We start from the raw sequence: 16659 nt of genomic DNA, 5'->3' as shown, positions 1-16659 counted from the left end.
ACAAGAAACGTTTAACAAGGACCTAGAAGAACTAAAGAGCAAACAATGATGAACAACACAATAAATGAAATTAAAAATTCTCTAGAAGGAAAGAGTAGCAGAATAACTGAGGCAGAAAAATGGATAACTGACCTGGAAGATAAAATAGGGGAAATAACTACTGCAGAGCAGAATAAAGACAAAAGAATAAAAACAATTGAGAACAGTCTCAGAGACCTCTGGGACAACATTAAACTCACTAACATTCGAATTATAGGGGTCCCAGAAGAAGAAGAGAAAAGGAAAAGGATTGAGAAAATATTTGAAGAGATTATAGTTGAAAACTACCCTAATATGGGAAAGGAAATAGTTAAGTCTGGAAATCACAGAGAGTCAAATAAAGGATAAATCCAAGTAGAAACACACCAAGACACATACTAATCAAACTGTCAAAAATTAAATACAAAGAAAAAATACTAAAAGCAGCAAGGGTAAAACAACAAATAAACTACAAGGGAATCCCCATCAGGTTAACAGCTGATCCTTCAGCAGAAACTCTGCAAGCCTGAAGGGAGTGGCAGGACATATTTAAAGTGATGAAAGGGAAAACATACAACCAAGGTTACTCCACTTGGCAAGGATCTCATTCAGATTTGACAGAGAAATTAATACATTTACAGACAAGCAAAAGCTAAGCGAATTCAGCACCACCAAACCAGCTTTACAACAAATGCTAAAGGAACTTCTCTAGGAAGGAAACACAAGAGAAGGAAAAGACCTACAATAACAAACCCAAAACAATTAAGAAAATGGTACTAGGAACATACATATTGATAATTACCTTAAATGTAAATGGATTAAATGCTGCAACCAAAAGACATAGACTGGCTGAATGGATACAAAAACAAGGCCTCTATATATGCTGTCTACAGGAGACCCACTTCAGACCTAGGAACACATACAGACTGAAAGTGAGGGGATGAGAAAAGATATTCCATGCAAATGGAAATCAAAAGAAAGCTGGAGTAGCAATTCTCATATCAGACAAAATAGACTTTAAAATAAAGACTATTGCAAGAGACAAAGAAGGACACTACATAATGATCAAGGGATCAATCCAAGAAGAAGATATAACAATTGTAAATATTTATGCACCCAATATAGGAGCACCTCAATATATAAGGCAAATGCTAATAGCCACAAAAGGGGAAATTGACAGTAACAGAATCATAGTAGGGGACTTTAACACCCCACATTTACAAATGAACAGATCATCTAAAATGAAAATAAATAAGGAAACCAGCTTTAAATGATACATTAAACAAGATGCACTTAATTGACATTTATAAGACATTCCATCCCAAAATAACAGCATACACTTTCTTTTCAAGTGCTCAAGGACCATTCTCCAGGATACATCATAACTTGGGTCACAAATCAAGCCTTGGTAAATTTAAGAAAATTGAAATCATATCAAGTATCATTTCCGACCACAACGTTATGAGACTAGATATCAATTACAGGGAAAAAAATCTGTAAAATATACAAATACATGGAGACTAAACAGTACACTACTAAATAACCAAGAGATCACTGAAGAAGTCAAAGAGGAAATCAAAAAATACCTAGAAACAAATGACAATGAAAACATGACGACCCAGAACCCATGGGATGCAGCAAAAGCAGTTCTAAGAGGGAAGTTTATAGCAATACAATCCTACCACAAGAAACAAGAAACATCTCAAATTAACAACCTAATCTTACATCTAAAGCAATTAGAGAAAGAAGAACAAAAAAACCCCCAAAGTTAGCAGAAGGAAAGAAATTATAAAAATCAGATCAGAAATAAATGAAAAAGAAATGAAGAAAACAGTAGCAAAGTTCAATAAAAACTAAAAGCTGGTTCTTTGAGACGATAAACAAAATTGATAAACCATTAGGCAGACTCACCAAGAAAAAAAGGGAGAAGACTCAAATCAATAGAATTAGAAATGAAAAAGGAGTAGTAATAACTGACACTGCAGAAAAACAAAGGATCATGAGAGATTAGTACAAGCAATTGTATGCCAGTAAAATGGACAGCCTGGAAGAAATGGACAAATTCTTAGAAAAGCACAACTTTCAGGGACTGAACCAGGAAGAAATAGAAAATATAAACAGACCAATCACAAGCAGTGAAATTGAGACTGTGATTAAAAATCTTGCAACACACAAAGCCAAGGACCAGATGGCTTCACAGGCGAATTCTATCAAACATTTAGAGACGAGCTAACAACTATTCTTCTCAAACTCTTCCAAAATATAGCAGAGGGAGGAACACTCCCACACTCATTCTATGAGGCCACCATCACCCTGATACCAACACCAGACAAAGATGTCAAAAAGAAAGAAAACTACAGGCCAATATCCCTGATGAACATAGATGCAAAAATCCTCAACAAAATACTAGCAAACAGAATCCAACAGCACATTAAAAGGATCATACACCATGATCAAGTGGGGTTTATCCCAGGAATGCAAGGATTCTTCAATATATGTAAATCAATCAATGTGATAAACCATATTAACAAACTGACGGAGAAAAACCATATGATCATCTCAATAGGGGGAGAAAAATCTTTCAACAAAATTCAATACCTATTTATGATAAAACCCCTCCAGCAAGTAGGCATAGAGGAACTTACCTCAACATAATAAAGGCCATATATGACAAACTCACAGCCAACATCATTCTCAATGGTGAAAAACTGAAACCATTTCCACTAAGATCAGGAACAAGACAAGGTTTCCCACTCTCACCATTATTATTCAACATAGGTTTGGAAGTTTTAGTGACAGCAATCAGAGAAGAAAAAGAAATAAAAGGAATCTAAACTGGAAAAGAAGAAGTAAAGTTGTCACTGTTTGTTTGCAGATGACATGATACCATACATAGAAAATCCTAAAGATGGTACCAGAAAACTAGTAGAGGTAATCAATGAATTTGGTAAAATAGCAGGATACAAAATTAATGCACAGAAATCTCTTGCATTCCTATATACTAATGATGAAAAATCTGAAAGAGAAATTAAGGAAACATTCCCATTTACCATTGCAACCAAAAGAATAAAATAACTGGAATAAACCTATCTAAGGAGACAAAAGACCTGTATGCAGAAAACTATAAGACACTGATGAAAGAAATTAAAGATGGTACAAACAGATGGAGAGATATACCATATTCTTGGATTGGAAGAATCAAAGTTGTGAAAATGACTATACTACCCAAAGCAATCTACAGATTCAATACAATCCCTATCAAACTACCAACGGCATTTTTCACAGAGCTAGAATAAATAATTTCACAATTTGTATGGAAACACAAAAGACCCTGAATAGACAAAGCAATATTGAAAAAGAAAAGCAGAGCTGGAGGAATCAGGCTCCCTGACTTCAGACTATAGTACAAAGCTACAGTCATCATGACAGTATGGTACTGGCACAAAAACAGAAATATAGATCAATGGAACAGGATAGAAAGCCCAGAGATAAACCCATGCACATACAGTCACCTTATTTTTGATAAAGCAGGCAAGAATATACAATGGAGAAAAGACAGCCTCTTTAATAAATGGTGCTGGGAAAACTGGACAGCCACATGTAAAAGAATGAAATTAGAACATTTCCTACAGCGTACAGAAAAATACACTCAAAATGGATGAAAGACCTGAATTTAAGGCTAGACACTGTAAAACTGTTAGAGGAAAACATAGGCAGAACAGTCTATGACATAAATCACAGCAAGATCCTTTTGGAACCAGCTCCTAGAGAAATGGGAATGAAAACAAAATTAAACAAATGGGACCTAATGAAACTTCAAAGCTTTTGCACAGCAAAGGAAACCATAAACAAGATGAAAAGACAGCCGTCAGAATGGGAGAAAATATTTGCAAATGAAGCAACTGACAAAAGATTAATCTCCAATATATACAAGAAGCTCAGGCAGCTCAATATCAAAAAAACAAACAACCCAATCCACAAATGGGTGGAAGACCTAAATAGACTTTTCTCCAAAGAAGATATACGGATTGCCCACAAACATATGAGAGGATGCTCAACATCACAAATCATTAGAGAAATGCAAATCAAAACTACAATGAGGTATCACCTCACACCAGTCAGAATGGCCATCATCAAAAAATCTGCAAACAATAAACGCTGGAGCAGGTGTGGAGAAAAGGGAACCCTCTTGCGCTGTTGGTGGGAATGTAAATTGATACAGCCACTATGGAGAACAGTATGGAGTTTCCTTAGAAAACTAAAACTAGAACTACCATACGACCCAGCAATCTCACTACTGGGCATATACCCTGAGAAAACCATATTTCAAAAAGAGTCATGTACCACAATGTTCATTGCAGCTCTATTTACAATAGCCAGGACATGGAAGCAACCTAAGTGTCCACTGACAGATGAATGGATAAAGAAGATGTGGCACATATATACAATGGAATATTACTTGGCCATAAAAAGAAACGAAATTGAGCTATTTGTAATGAGGTGGATAGACCTAGAGTCTGTCATACAGAGTGAAGTAAGTCAGAAAGAGAAAAACAAATACCGTATGCTAACACATATATATGGAATCTAAAAAAAAAAAAAGTTTCTGAGAAACCTAGGATCAGGACAGGAATAAAGATGCAGACATAGACAATGGACTTGAGGACAGGAGAAGGGGGAAGGGTAAGCTGGTATGAAATGAGAGAGTGGCACGGACTTATATATACTACCAAATGTAAAATAGATAGCTAGTGGAAAGCAGCTGCATAGTTACAGGTAGATAAGCTCGGTGCTTTGTGACCATATAGAGGGGTGGGATAGGGAGGGAGGGAGGGAGACACAAGTGGGAGGAGATACGGGGATATATGTATATGTATAGCTGATTCACTTTGTAATAAAACAGAAACTAATACACCATTGTAATGCAATTATACTCCAGTAAAGCTGTTAAAAAAAAAAATCACTCAATAGCTAAGTGTTTTTTTCTTTTCGTTTTTGTTTTTTTGCCTCTGTTCTCTAGCCCTGAAGAGTCTGCACCCATATTGTGTCACAACAAAATGGTAATTTGTCATAGGGTTTTAAGGTAACTTTTTTTTTAATTGTTGTATTTAGCCCATTTATATTTAATGTCATTATTGATAAGGTCATGTTTAAATCTACAATCTTACCATTCATTTTCTCTTTTTTCTTGAATTTTATTATATTTTATTTTTTATAAAGCAGGTTCTTATTAGTTATCCATCTTATACATATTAGTGTATGTATGTCAATCCCAAACCCCAATTCATCCCACCACCACCACCCACCCCCCTGCTTTTCCCTCTTTTTGTCCATACGTTTGTTCTCTACATCTGTGTCTCATTTCTGCATTTCAAACTGGCTCAGCTGTACCATTTATTTAGATTCCACATATATGCTTTAATATATGATATTTGTTTTTCTCTTTCTGACTTACTTCACTCTGTGCAAAAGCTTTTAAGTTTCATTTGTTCCCATTTGTTTATTTTTGTTTTTATTTCCATTACTCCAGTGGGTGGGTCAGAAAAGAACTTGCTGTGATTTATGTCAAAGAGTGTTCTTCCTATGTTTTCCTCTAAGAGTTTTATAGTGTTCGGTCTTACATTTTGGTCTTTAATCCATTTTGAGCTTATTTTTGTTTATGGTGTTAGGGAGTGTTCCAATTTCATTCTTTTTCATGTAGCTGTCCAGTTTTCCCAGCACCACTTATTGAAGAGACTCTCTTTTCTCCATTATATTTCCTTGCCTCCTTTGTCATAGTTTAGTTGAGCATAGGTGCGTGGGTTTATCTCTTGGGTCACTATCCTGTTCCATGGATCCATGTTTCTGTTTTTGTGCCAGTACCATACTGTCTTGATTACTGCAGCTTTGTAGTAAAGTCTGAAGTCAGGGAGTCTGATTCCTCCAGCTCCGTTTATTTCCCTAAAAACTGCTTTGGCTATTCCGGTCATTTGTGTCTCCATACAAATTTTAAGATTTTTTGTATGAATTCTGTAAAAAAATGCCATTGGTAATTTGATAGGGATTGCATTGGATCTGTAGATTGCTTTGGGTAGTATAATCATTTTCACAATATTGTTTTTTCCAATCCAAGAACGTGGTATATCTCTCCATTGGTTTGTATCATCTTTGATTTCTTTCATCAGTGTCTTATAGTTTTCTGAGTACAGGTCTTTTACCTTAATAGGTAAGTTTATTCCTAGGTATTTTATTCTTTTTTTGCAATGGTGAATGGGATTGTTTCCTTAATTTCTCCCTCTGATCTTTCATTGTTAGTGTATAGGATTGCAAGAGATTTCTGTGCATTAATTTTGTATCCTGCAAATTTACCAAATTCATTGATTAGCTGTAGTGGTTTTCTGGTGGCACCTTTAGGATTATCTATGTGTAGTATCATGTCACCTGCAACAATGACAGTTTTACTTCTTCTTTTCCAATTTGTATCCTTTTATTTCTTTTTTTTTCTCTGATTGCCATGGCTAGAACTTCCAAAACTCTGTTGAATAATAGTGACAAGAGTGAACATCCTTGTCTTGTTCCTGATCTAGAGAAATGCTTTCAGTTTTTCACAATTGAGAACGATGTTTGCTGTGGGTTTGTCAAATATGGCCTTTATTCTGTTGAGGCAGGTTCCCACGGTTTGCCCACTTTCTGGAGAGTTTTTATCATAAATGGGTGTTGAATTTTGTCAAAAGCTTTTATTGCATCTATTGAGATGATCATATGGTTTTTATTCTTCAAGTTGTTAATATGGTGTATCACATTGATTGATTTGCGTATACTGAAGAATCCTTGCATCCATGGGATAAATTCCACTTGGTCATGGTGTATGATTCTTTTAATGTGTTGTTGGATTCTGTTTGCTAGTATTTTGTTGAGGATTTTTGCATGTATATTTATGAGTGATATTGGTCTGTAATTTTCTTTTTTTGTAGTATCTTTGTCTGGTTTTGGTATCAGGGTGATGGTGGCCTCATAGAATGAGTTTCGGAGTGTTCCTTCCTTGGCAATTTTTTGGAAGAGTTTGAGAAGGATTGGTGTTAGCTCTTTTCTAAATGTGTGATAGAATTCTCCTGTGAAGCTGTCTGGTCTGGGGCTTTTGTTTGTTGGAAGATTTTTAATCACAGTTTCAATTTCATTACTTGTGATTGGTGTGCTCCTATTTTCTCTTTCTTCCTGTTTCAGTCTTGTAAGCTTATACCTTTCTAAGAATTTGTCCAGTTCTTCCAGGTTGTCCATTTTATTGGCATAGAGTTGATTGTAGTAGTCTCTTAGGATGCTTTGTATTTCTGTGGTGTCCGTTGTAACTTCTCCTTTTTCATTCCTAATTTTATTGATTTGAGTCCTCTCCCTCTTTTTTTTTTTTTTTGTGGTACGCGGGCCTCTCACTGCTGTGGCCTCTCCCGTTGTGGAGCACAGGCTCCGGACATGCAGGCTCAGCGGCCATGGCTCAGGGGCCCAGCCGCTCCATGGCATGTGGGATCTTCCCACACCGGGGCACGTACCTGTGTCCCCTGCATCGACAGGCGGACTCTCAACCACTGCACCACCAGGGAAGCCCAGTCCACACCCTCTTTTTCTTGATGAGTCTGGCTAATGTTTTATCAATTTTGTTTATCTTCTCAAAGAACCAGCTTTTAGTTTTATTGATCTTTTCCATTGTTTTCTTTGTTTCTATTTCATTGATTTCTGCTCTGATCTTTATGATTTCTTTCCTTCTACTAACTTTGGGTTTTGTTTGTTCTTCTTTCTCTAGTTCCTTTAGGTGTATGGCTAGATTGTTTATTTGAAGTTTTTCTTGTTTCTTGAGGTAGGATTGTATTGCTATAAACTTCCCTGTTAGAACTGCTTTTGATGCATCCCAGAGGTTTTGAATCTTCATATTTTCATTGTCATTTGTCTCTAGGTATTTTTTGATTTTCTCTTTGATTTTTTCACTGATCTCTTTGTTATTTAGTAACGTGTTGTTTAGCCTCCATGTGTTTGTGTTTTTAACGTTTTTTCCCTGTAATTGATTTCTAATCTCATAGTGTCATTGTCAGAAAATATGCTTGATATGATGTCAATTTTCTTAAATTTACCAAGGTTTGATTTGTGACCCAAGAAGTGACCCATACTGGAGAATGTGCCATGTGCAATTGCGAAGAAAGTGTAATCTGCTGTTTTTGGATGGAATGTCCCATAAATATCAATTAAATATATCTGTTCTATTGTGTCATTTAAAGCTTGTGTTTCCTTATTAATTTTCTGTCTGGATCATCTGGCCATTGGTGTAAGTGAGGTGTTAAAAGTCCCCCAATATTATTGTGTTACTGTTGATTTCCTCTTTTATAGCTGTTAACATTTGCCTTATGTAGTGAGGTGCTCCTATGTTGGGTGCATATATACTTAGAATTGTTATATCTTCTTCTTGGATTGATCTGTTGACATTATGTAATGTCCTTCCTTGTCTCATGTAACATTCTTTATTTTAAAGTCTATTTTAACTGATATGAGTATTGCTATTCCAGCTTTCTTTTGATTTCCATTTGCATTGAATATCTTTTTCCACCCCCTCACTTTCAGTGTGTATGTGTCTCTAGATCTGAAGTGGGTCTCTTGTAGACAGCATATATATGGGTCTTGTTTTCATATCCAGTCAGCCAGTCTGTGTCTTTTGGTTGGAGCTTTTAATGCATTCACATTTAAGGTAATTATTGATATCTCTGTTCCTATTACCATTTTCTTAATTGTTTTGTTTTTGTTTTTGTAGGTCCTTTTCTTATCTTGTGTTTCCCAGTTAGAAAAGTTCCTTTAGCATTTGTTGTAGAGCTGGTTTGGTGGTGCTGAATTCTCTTAGCTTTTGCTTGTCTGTAAAGCTTTTGATTTCTCCATCGAATCTGAATGAGTTCCTTGATGGATAGAGTAATGTTTGTTGTACGTTCTTTCCTTTCATCACTTTAAATATATCGTGCCACTCCCTTCTGGCTTGTAGAGTTTCTGCTGAAAAATTAGCTGTTAACCTTATGGGAGTTCCCTTGTATGTTATTTTTCCCTTTTTGCATTTAATAATTTTTCTTTGTCTTTAATTTTTGTCAATTTGTTTACTATGTATCTCAGCGTGTTTCTCCTTGGGTTTTCCTGCCTGGGACTCTGCGCTTCCTGGAGTTGGGTGGCTATTTCCTTTCCCATGTTAGGGAAGTCATTGACTACAATCTCTTCAAATATTTTCTCAGGTCCTTTCTCTCTCTGTTCTCCTTCTGAAACCCCTATAATGTGAATGTTGGTGTGTTTAATGTTGTCCCAGAGGTCCCTTATGGTGTCTTCATTTCTTTTCATTCTTTTTTTTTTTTTTCTGTTTTGCAACAGTGGATTCCATAATTCTGTCTTCCAGGTCACTTATCTGTTGTTCTGCCTCAGTTATTCTGCTATTGATTCCTTCTAGTGTATTTTTCATTGCAGTTATTTTATTGTTCATCTCTGTTTGTTTGTTCTTTAATTTTTCTAGGTCTTTGCTCTTTAATTCTTGTAGGTCTTTGTTAAACATTTCTTGCACCTTCTCGATCTTTGCCTTCATTCTTTTTCCGAGGTCCTGGATCATCTTCACTATCATTATTCTGAATTCTTCTTCTGGAAGTTCGCCTATCTCCACTTACCTTAGTTGTTTTTCTGGGGTTTTACCTTGTTCCTTCATCTGGTACATAATCGTCTGCCTTTTCATTTGGTCTATCCTGTGAATGTGGTTTTTGTTTCACAGGCTGCAGGACAGTAGTTCTTCTTGCTTCTGCTGTTTGCCCTCTAAGTTAACTTTTAAACAGTGAAAGCTGTCCTGTTAAAACTGGGAATCTCAGGAGCGATTTTATCTTTTTCCCACCTCAATGACCTACCTCTCAGGGTATGTTATTATGAGCTAGGATTTATTTTTGACATGTGTCTTTCTCTCACACCATCATTCAATCTGTCATGAAAATATGCTGTTTCGATATGCAAAATATATCCCCAAGCAGACCCTTCTCCATACTGCTGCTATCGCCACCTGGACCACTCATGTTCAAGTTACCCTCATTTCTGACCTCTGATAGTGTAGGAGCTTCCAAGCTGGTCTTCCTGCTGCTGCCCTTGCTCTTGTACACTATATTCAGCACAGCAACCATGGTGATCCACTTAAAATGTAAATGACTTTATATAAATATAGATGCCTCTCTTTTGGTCAAAATCTTCCAGCAAGCCCTTTTTTCACTAAGAATTAAAGCTAATGTTATTACAATGACTAGTAAGACTCTATATAAACTTACCCCCACCTGGCCTCCTTTTGTAATACTATCCCCCCATTGGCCTCATTGCTGTCCCTTGAACACACCCAGCATCTTCTTAGGGTTATCCTAGGAACTTTTCTCTAGCTGCTCATCTTCTGGAAAAACTCCCTCACTCCTTTAAATTTTTGCTGAAATATCGCCTACTCAGTAAAGCTTATCCTTGACACACTATTTAATGATACAAATTTTATCCTCCCTAAGTCTTTGGCTCTACAGATTCCCCTATCCTGCCTTACTTTTCCTGTTTTCTTAAGCATTTAAAATGTTTTAATAGTCATTGCAATTTAATCATATATTTTAAAATTCCTGATTCTCCCCTCCCTTATTAGAAAGTAAGCTACATGAAGGCAGGAATCTTTGTTTTGTCCACTGATGTATCCCAAGCACCTAGAAGAGTGACTGGCTTCAGTAAATATTTGTTGAATGAATAAATGAAGATCATATGTGTATATAAGAAAGCTGAGTTAGTATACTGAGGATTTGATTATTTATTAAATGAGTTTATTTTCATATTATTTGGTTATTTCTCCTAAAAGAAGAATACAAACTCATTTATAAAATTGGAAAACACCCCAGCATTCATTAACTGAGGTTGGATTAAATAAAACATGTCCTATAAACACAATGTAGGATAATTCTCATATAAGAGAATACATGTGTGGTCCTTGTAGATACTTAAAAAATTATTGTGAAATAATGTTAAATGAAAAAAGCACACAAAACATTCTGTGTAGGGAATATATGAGTTTTTGGCATCAGTCTGGGGAGATGTCACTGTTTCATTCTCAGCCCTTGTAGTTTGGGTGAGCCTGACCTTACTCCAGAGGTGAACATGTGATCCAGGGACAGCCAGTCAAAATTCTCTGACTTCCTAGCTGTGGTGATTGCTTCCAGTATAGACTTGAACACATGTTGAGCAGCGAATCTACATCTTTGTGTTAGCTATTGGGAAGTAAGTGTTTTCTGTGTGCTGTGATTACCAGCTCTAATAACAATGAAAACTTGGAGCTTCTATTGATTATCTTTGAAAATGAAGCCAACACAGAGGATATGTTGGCTAAGAGGTGAAGGAAAAAAAGAGATCAATATCAGATGACATTTTAAAACTCCTGGACCTACCTAATTTGAGTTATATTTTTTTCACTTCTGAAAGGGTCCTGATTAACATACAATCACACTGATTATAACTCTGTAGAACTTATATTTTTAAAATGAAGTATACATGAAGTCTTAGTTACTCTTCTTATATTGATTAAGAACAGGGAATTTGATAAAGAATTTTTTTAATGGTGATAGTGTTATTTTTTCCTCTTTCATTCAAGAACTGGAGTAAACAGTTAATAAAAACTAAAGTTCATGAGTTAACTGAATTTTTCTGTTGTTTAAGCTTTAGGTTAATGAAGCATTTGCTGTCAACAGTTTTACTGCTCTGACAAATTTAGAAACAGTACTTACTCTATAATTTTGTGTTTGGATTGTACGGAGAAATCGCAGTAATCCACTCCAATGTCTGTAAAGTCCACAAAGGTGGAGGACAGAATCTGGAATGCCCAAGGATTTTTTTCCTTGAGCTTTTGGCATACGTTAAATCCATCTACAATTTCTGAATCACCCCCAGTGACTGTTTGCTTTATGCAGTGCAGAAGCTGAACCTATGAAAAGAAACAGAGAACTATGTTTTAAAATGGTATGCACTTAACATTTTTGACATTTTTAAGGAAAGATTCATAAAGGTAATTGAATTAAAATCAGCAAACCTTTTATATCTGTCTCTTTGGTGACAACAGAGAAAGAGGTTAGGGAGAAAAAGTTGCTTGTAATCAATAATTTATAGTTCAAACATTGTTACAGTTGAAGACAAGGGCACAGGCATATAATGTTCATTAGTAAACAAAAGGCACAGATCATAAGAGCAGTGATCTTTTGAGTAAGCACTCTGTGTTGACTTTACAGAGGTAGGATTTAACATGGGCAAAGGAGGATGGATAAAATTTTGGATACATAGAACGGAATGGCAAGAGCTAATCAGGTGGTAGTGTTGATGGGTATGCAAAAATGCATACTTCACTGGGTCTCAAAAAGTTTGGCTATGGTAGAGGGTCACAACTGGGAATAGTAGATCCAGCTGGAAAGGTAATCTAGGATTTCATCAGGAGAGTCTGGAATGTCAGATGAAAGATATTGGACTTTCTTGTGCACAGAGGGGAATTGTTAAAGTCTTTTGAATATGGAAGTAATGTAGTCAAGACTGAGTTGGAAATTATTAGTCTAGTGGTGTTGACAAGAGATACATTTTTTAAGGGGGGAAACTAGTGAGAGAGTAACTACTTGAGAATCTAATGCAGTAGTTCAAGCATAATGATAAGGGAATGAGGAAGGATGTGGCTATGAGGATGAATAAGCCCAAGGTACACTGGGAATGAGAAACCAAAAGGAATGTTAGTTACTTTTACTAAGAGTTAGGGGAAAATGTTTAACATTATTTCATTTTGAAAAACTAAATGTAGTAATATTTTAACAATATTCTTCTGAATGGAGCTGATTTGTTTTCCTCGGTTATATGATTCTTTTTGGTAAGTCAGCATGGGTGGGTGATTTTGAATACCTAAATTTTTTTTTTTTTTTTTGCGGTACGTGGGCCTCTCACTGTTGTGGCCTCTCCCCTTGCAGAGCACAGGCTCCGGACATGCAGACTTAGTGGCCATGGCTCACGGGCCCAGCCGCTCCGCGGCATGTGGGATCTTCACAGACCGTGGCACGAACCTTTGTCCCCTGCATCGGCAGGCGGACTCTCAACCACTGCGCCACCAGGGAAGCCCTGAATACCTAAATTTTTAATACCTAAATTTAGACAGTAATTTTTCTGCTTAAAGAAATTAACACTATTCAGCTTAAAGAAACTAATACTATAAACTAAAACTTCCTCTTTACTGAATAAAATAAAAATAAAAGGCAGTGTCTGACAGTTCTTGTAGAAAGGAAGAGGCAAATATGATCAAATACTCGGACTAGGGGGATATCAGTATAAGGGGGGAAAATATCTATTTGGCTTGGTTATCTCTGTAGATGGCTAGGGCAGTGCTGCCCATTAGAACTTTCTGTGTTGATGGAAATGTTCTTCTGTGCTGCCCAATATAGTAGTCCCTAGTCCTATACAACTACTGTGCACTTGAAATGTGGTTAGTGTGACTTAATTAGCTTAAATTACAATGTAAACAATCACAGATGACTAGTGACTACTACATTGGATAGTGCAGATCTAGAACACAAATTCTGCCTCCTCCCAAGTCCACACAAAATTTCTCAATATTTAAAATTTTATACATACTTGATCTTAAATTATGATGTTATAATGCATATTTATTAATTACTCACAACAGTCCTTAGAATTCGATAATTTCATCTCCATTATATAGATGAAGAAACTGAGAGTCAGGTGTAAACACTGGCCAGCTGGTAAGAACTCTGCTAATACATGGCAAAGCTAATGTTCAAACCTCAGCCTATTTGCTTCAAAGTCCTCATACAGCGAGTTCCTTTCCTGTAATAGGAGAAGTCCCTTTATAGTACTCTTACTAATTTGGTATTATGTGGTGTGTGTGTTTATGTGTTTTGTAAACTTAACGTTCCATTACAGGTTGATAATACCTTATTTTCTGCTATTAGGAGATAACTGATCTAAATGAATAATGGTTCAGTCCTTAAACTTATGCCATTTTTTTTAAGCTTGAAAAAATATGTGCATAAGCTGACCAAGTCATTGTAGAGAATTATCTCATCGCCAGGGTAATGAGGGGTGAAACAGCATGATTAAAAAGAAGATGAAATGGAAATATCAAACTCAAGCCTTCCAAACTCCAAGAAGGCAAAGCAATAGCATAACTTTGTCTTTGGGAGAATCTGAGTGTTCTTTAAATCCTTTTATACTCTGCCATAATGAAGTCACAGAATATTGCAAATACCAATCTTAAAAAAAAAGGTCAGCTGATGTCTTTTACATGTGGCAAGGCCAACTAATAATCTTCTTTTGTACATTTACATTTTAATGCCATCTTATGAAAGAAAAAAAAGATGGAGCCAGACAATACTTTCATCATGAATTCAAAAGGTAAATACACGCCTGATGTGTATAAAACCAAATTTGATGTCATGTAAGTCATTCAGAACCAAAAATATTTTCTTTTTAAATGTTACTTTATGGCAGCATGTGACTTTTGGCCCAAAGACAGTGAAGGAAGCAACATCTGTGTTTCATTAAAGATGTCTCCTTATCCTCCCCCACGTGATTGAAATTGATCAAACTGAACTCTTAACAGGTAACTCATTATCCAGATCATTTCATCTGTACTGAAAAGAGCATTGATTTATTTTATTTGTTATAAAAGAGCTCAAACTTTGGTTTAATCCCTGAATAATTCAAAATGGAAATTTAAACAATAGCACAAGCAGGTGGCTACATTTTATTCATTATTTTACCAGAATCTAGACATTTCAGGAATCATTTTTTATTTAAAAATCTCCTATCAGATCACTTAGATTTGGATATTGCACTTGCTGGTAGAGATTGGTACAATTTTGTGGCATTTTTAAACCTCTTTTTGGCATATTTATTAAGTCTCTATTACATGCAAGGTGCTGGGTTAAGTCTTGAAATTTATGGAAGTATGATTCAATTCCTGTATTTCAAGAGTTTGTAATATATGACAATGTCTATAAATAAACAACATTTTATAGAAGTTATGGTAATTAGAAAGTCCAACTCAAGATCCCTATGGTGTGGTGAAAAAACTTGATGGAGGCCTGGTTTCAAGTTCAAGTTCCCTATTAATCAGATGTCACCCTGTGAAAGTATTTAACCATGCTGGGTATCATTTCATCATTTACCATAAAAAGACATGATGTCTCCTGTCTACCTTTAAGGAATTCTAAGAGGCATCAAATAAAGCAATATAAGTAAAAATGCTTTGAAAGAATATAAAATGCAGAAAAAAATATAAAATGCTGTGAAAATGTCAAGCCTTATACTTCAGGGACATTTATGAAGTCATTTAATCACTTTTCCATAGGCTTTCAATTTTAACCCAGAAACAAACATAAACTCATAAAAAGCAGATAATTTAAAAATTCAAATAGAATCTAGTTTTCTAGTCTAATTTTTAAAACTTTATTCCATTTAACTTCTCCAACCTGTCTTTGGCAGATGAACTGAGCTGATTAGTTTGGCTTTTAACCCTCAGGGTTTTAGAAAATTTCTGGACCACATTTAAAACAAATCACATTGTGTGCCTTCCCCTCAATCCCTACCCAAAAAGGTGACTATTGTGGGTCATTTCACTGTCGTCATTTAGTTCAGAGAAATCATGTGGTGTTTTACAATCAACAAAATAAAATATGTGAAGTCAAATACTAGACTAGCTTAGTTAATACTGATGAGGACAATGGGTAACAAAGACACAGGGAAAATGTGTCCAGTCAATATGATGAAAAACACAGGAATTTTGATTTTCCCTCATTTCACCTTCATTAGCTAGAGAACTGCCCCAAATTTCCATTTACTGTTGAAGATATAAATTTCTGTGTGGCTATTTCATTTAGCTCTAAAAATAGGAACAAAATATCTTTTCAAAGGTAGTTTCCTGACCATTTATTTCTTGGTTTAACAAAATGATGCTTTTGTAAAAATGTAGCTGGTTTAGTAAAATGGTAATTTTGTAACAATGTAGTGGAAGAGGAGGCTTCCAGAAAATCTGGAGGATTTGTGGTTCCATGGTGAACATCTTCCTGCTCAATGAAGTATCTGATAGCTGGGAGAGTAGATGATTTCCACAACCAGACAGGGTTATTCTGCTTCTTGTATTCATACTCCTTTGTAGTACATCTTTGCAGCTTCTCCCATAAAAGGTGGCCTCTATTTCCTCACCCCTTGAATCTGGGCTAAACTTATGACCTGCTTTGACCAATAAAACATGGCAGAGATGACATTCTGCTGATTGAGGGGAGAGGATGACAGCTCAAATGGAGCAGGGGCAAGTCATCTCAGCTACCACCTAGGTCAACCAGTCCCTAGCAGACTCAGCAACTGCAGAACTACCCAGCTGAACATAGCCCAAATTGTAAAGACATGAGCTAAGTAAATGGCTGTTCTTTTAAGCTGTGAAGTTATGGAGTGGGGTTTTTTTTTTTGTTTTTTGGGGTTTTTTTTTGCAGCAATAGCTAACTGATATGAATGGTGGCCATGTGACTTTGTGGGAAAAACTCTACATTGTGCTCCCTGGTTTTATTTTCTCTTTTAACTCTCTTGGGAATGGTAAATATTCAAAAAGACCTC

General features: G+C 35.9%; 1 protein-coding gene across 2 annotated transcripts in view; it reads right to left on the bottom strand.

Annotated features, from left to right (window-relative positions):
• Positions 1-16659, bottom strand: part of BBOX1 (gamma-butyrobetaine hydroxylase 1) — a 75452-nt gene that overhangs the window by 8005 nt on the left and 50788 nt on the right. For both annotated transcript variants that reach the window (XM_032642083.1, XM_032642084.1), the window contains exon 7: positions 11787-11983. In XM_032642083.1, coding sequence (XP_032497974.1) covers positions 11787-11983 — 197 coding nt within the window. The remainder of the gene's footprint in view (positions 1-11786; positions 11984-16659) is intronic.

This window comes from Phocoena sinus, chromosome 8, assembly GCF_008692025.1.
Source record: "Phocoena sinus isolate mPhoSin1 chromosome 8, mPhoSin1.pri, whole genome shotgun sequence".
NCBI classification, from domain to species: Eukaryota; Metazoa; Chordata; class Mammalia; order Artiodactyla; family Phocoenidae; genus Phocoena; species Phocoena sinus.
This window is presented reverse-complemented; position numbering and strand designations above follow the sequence as displayed.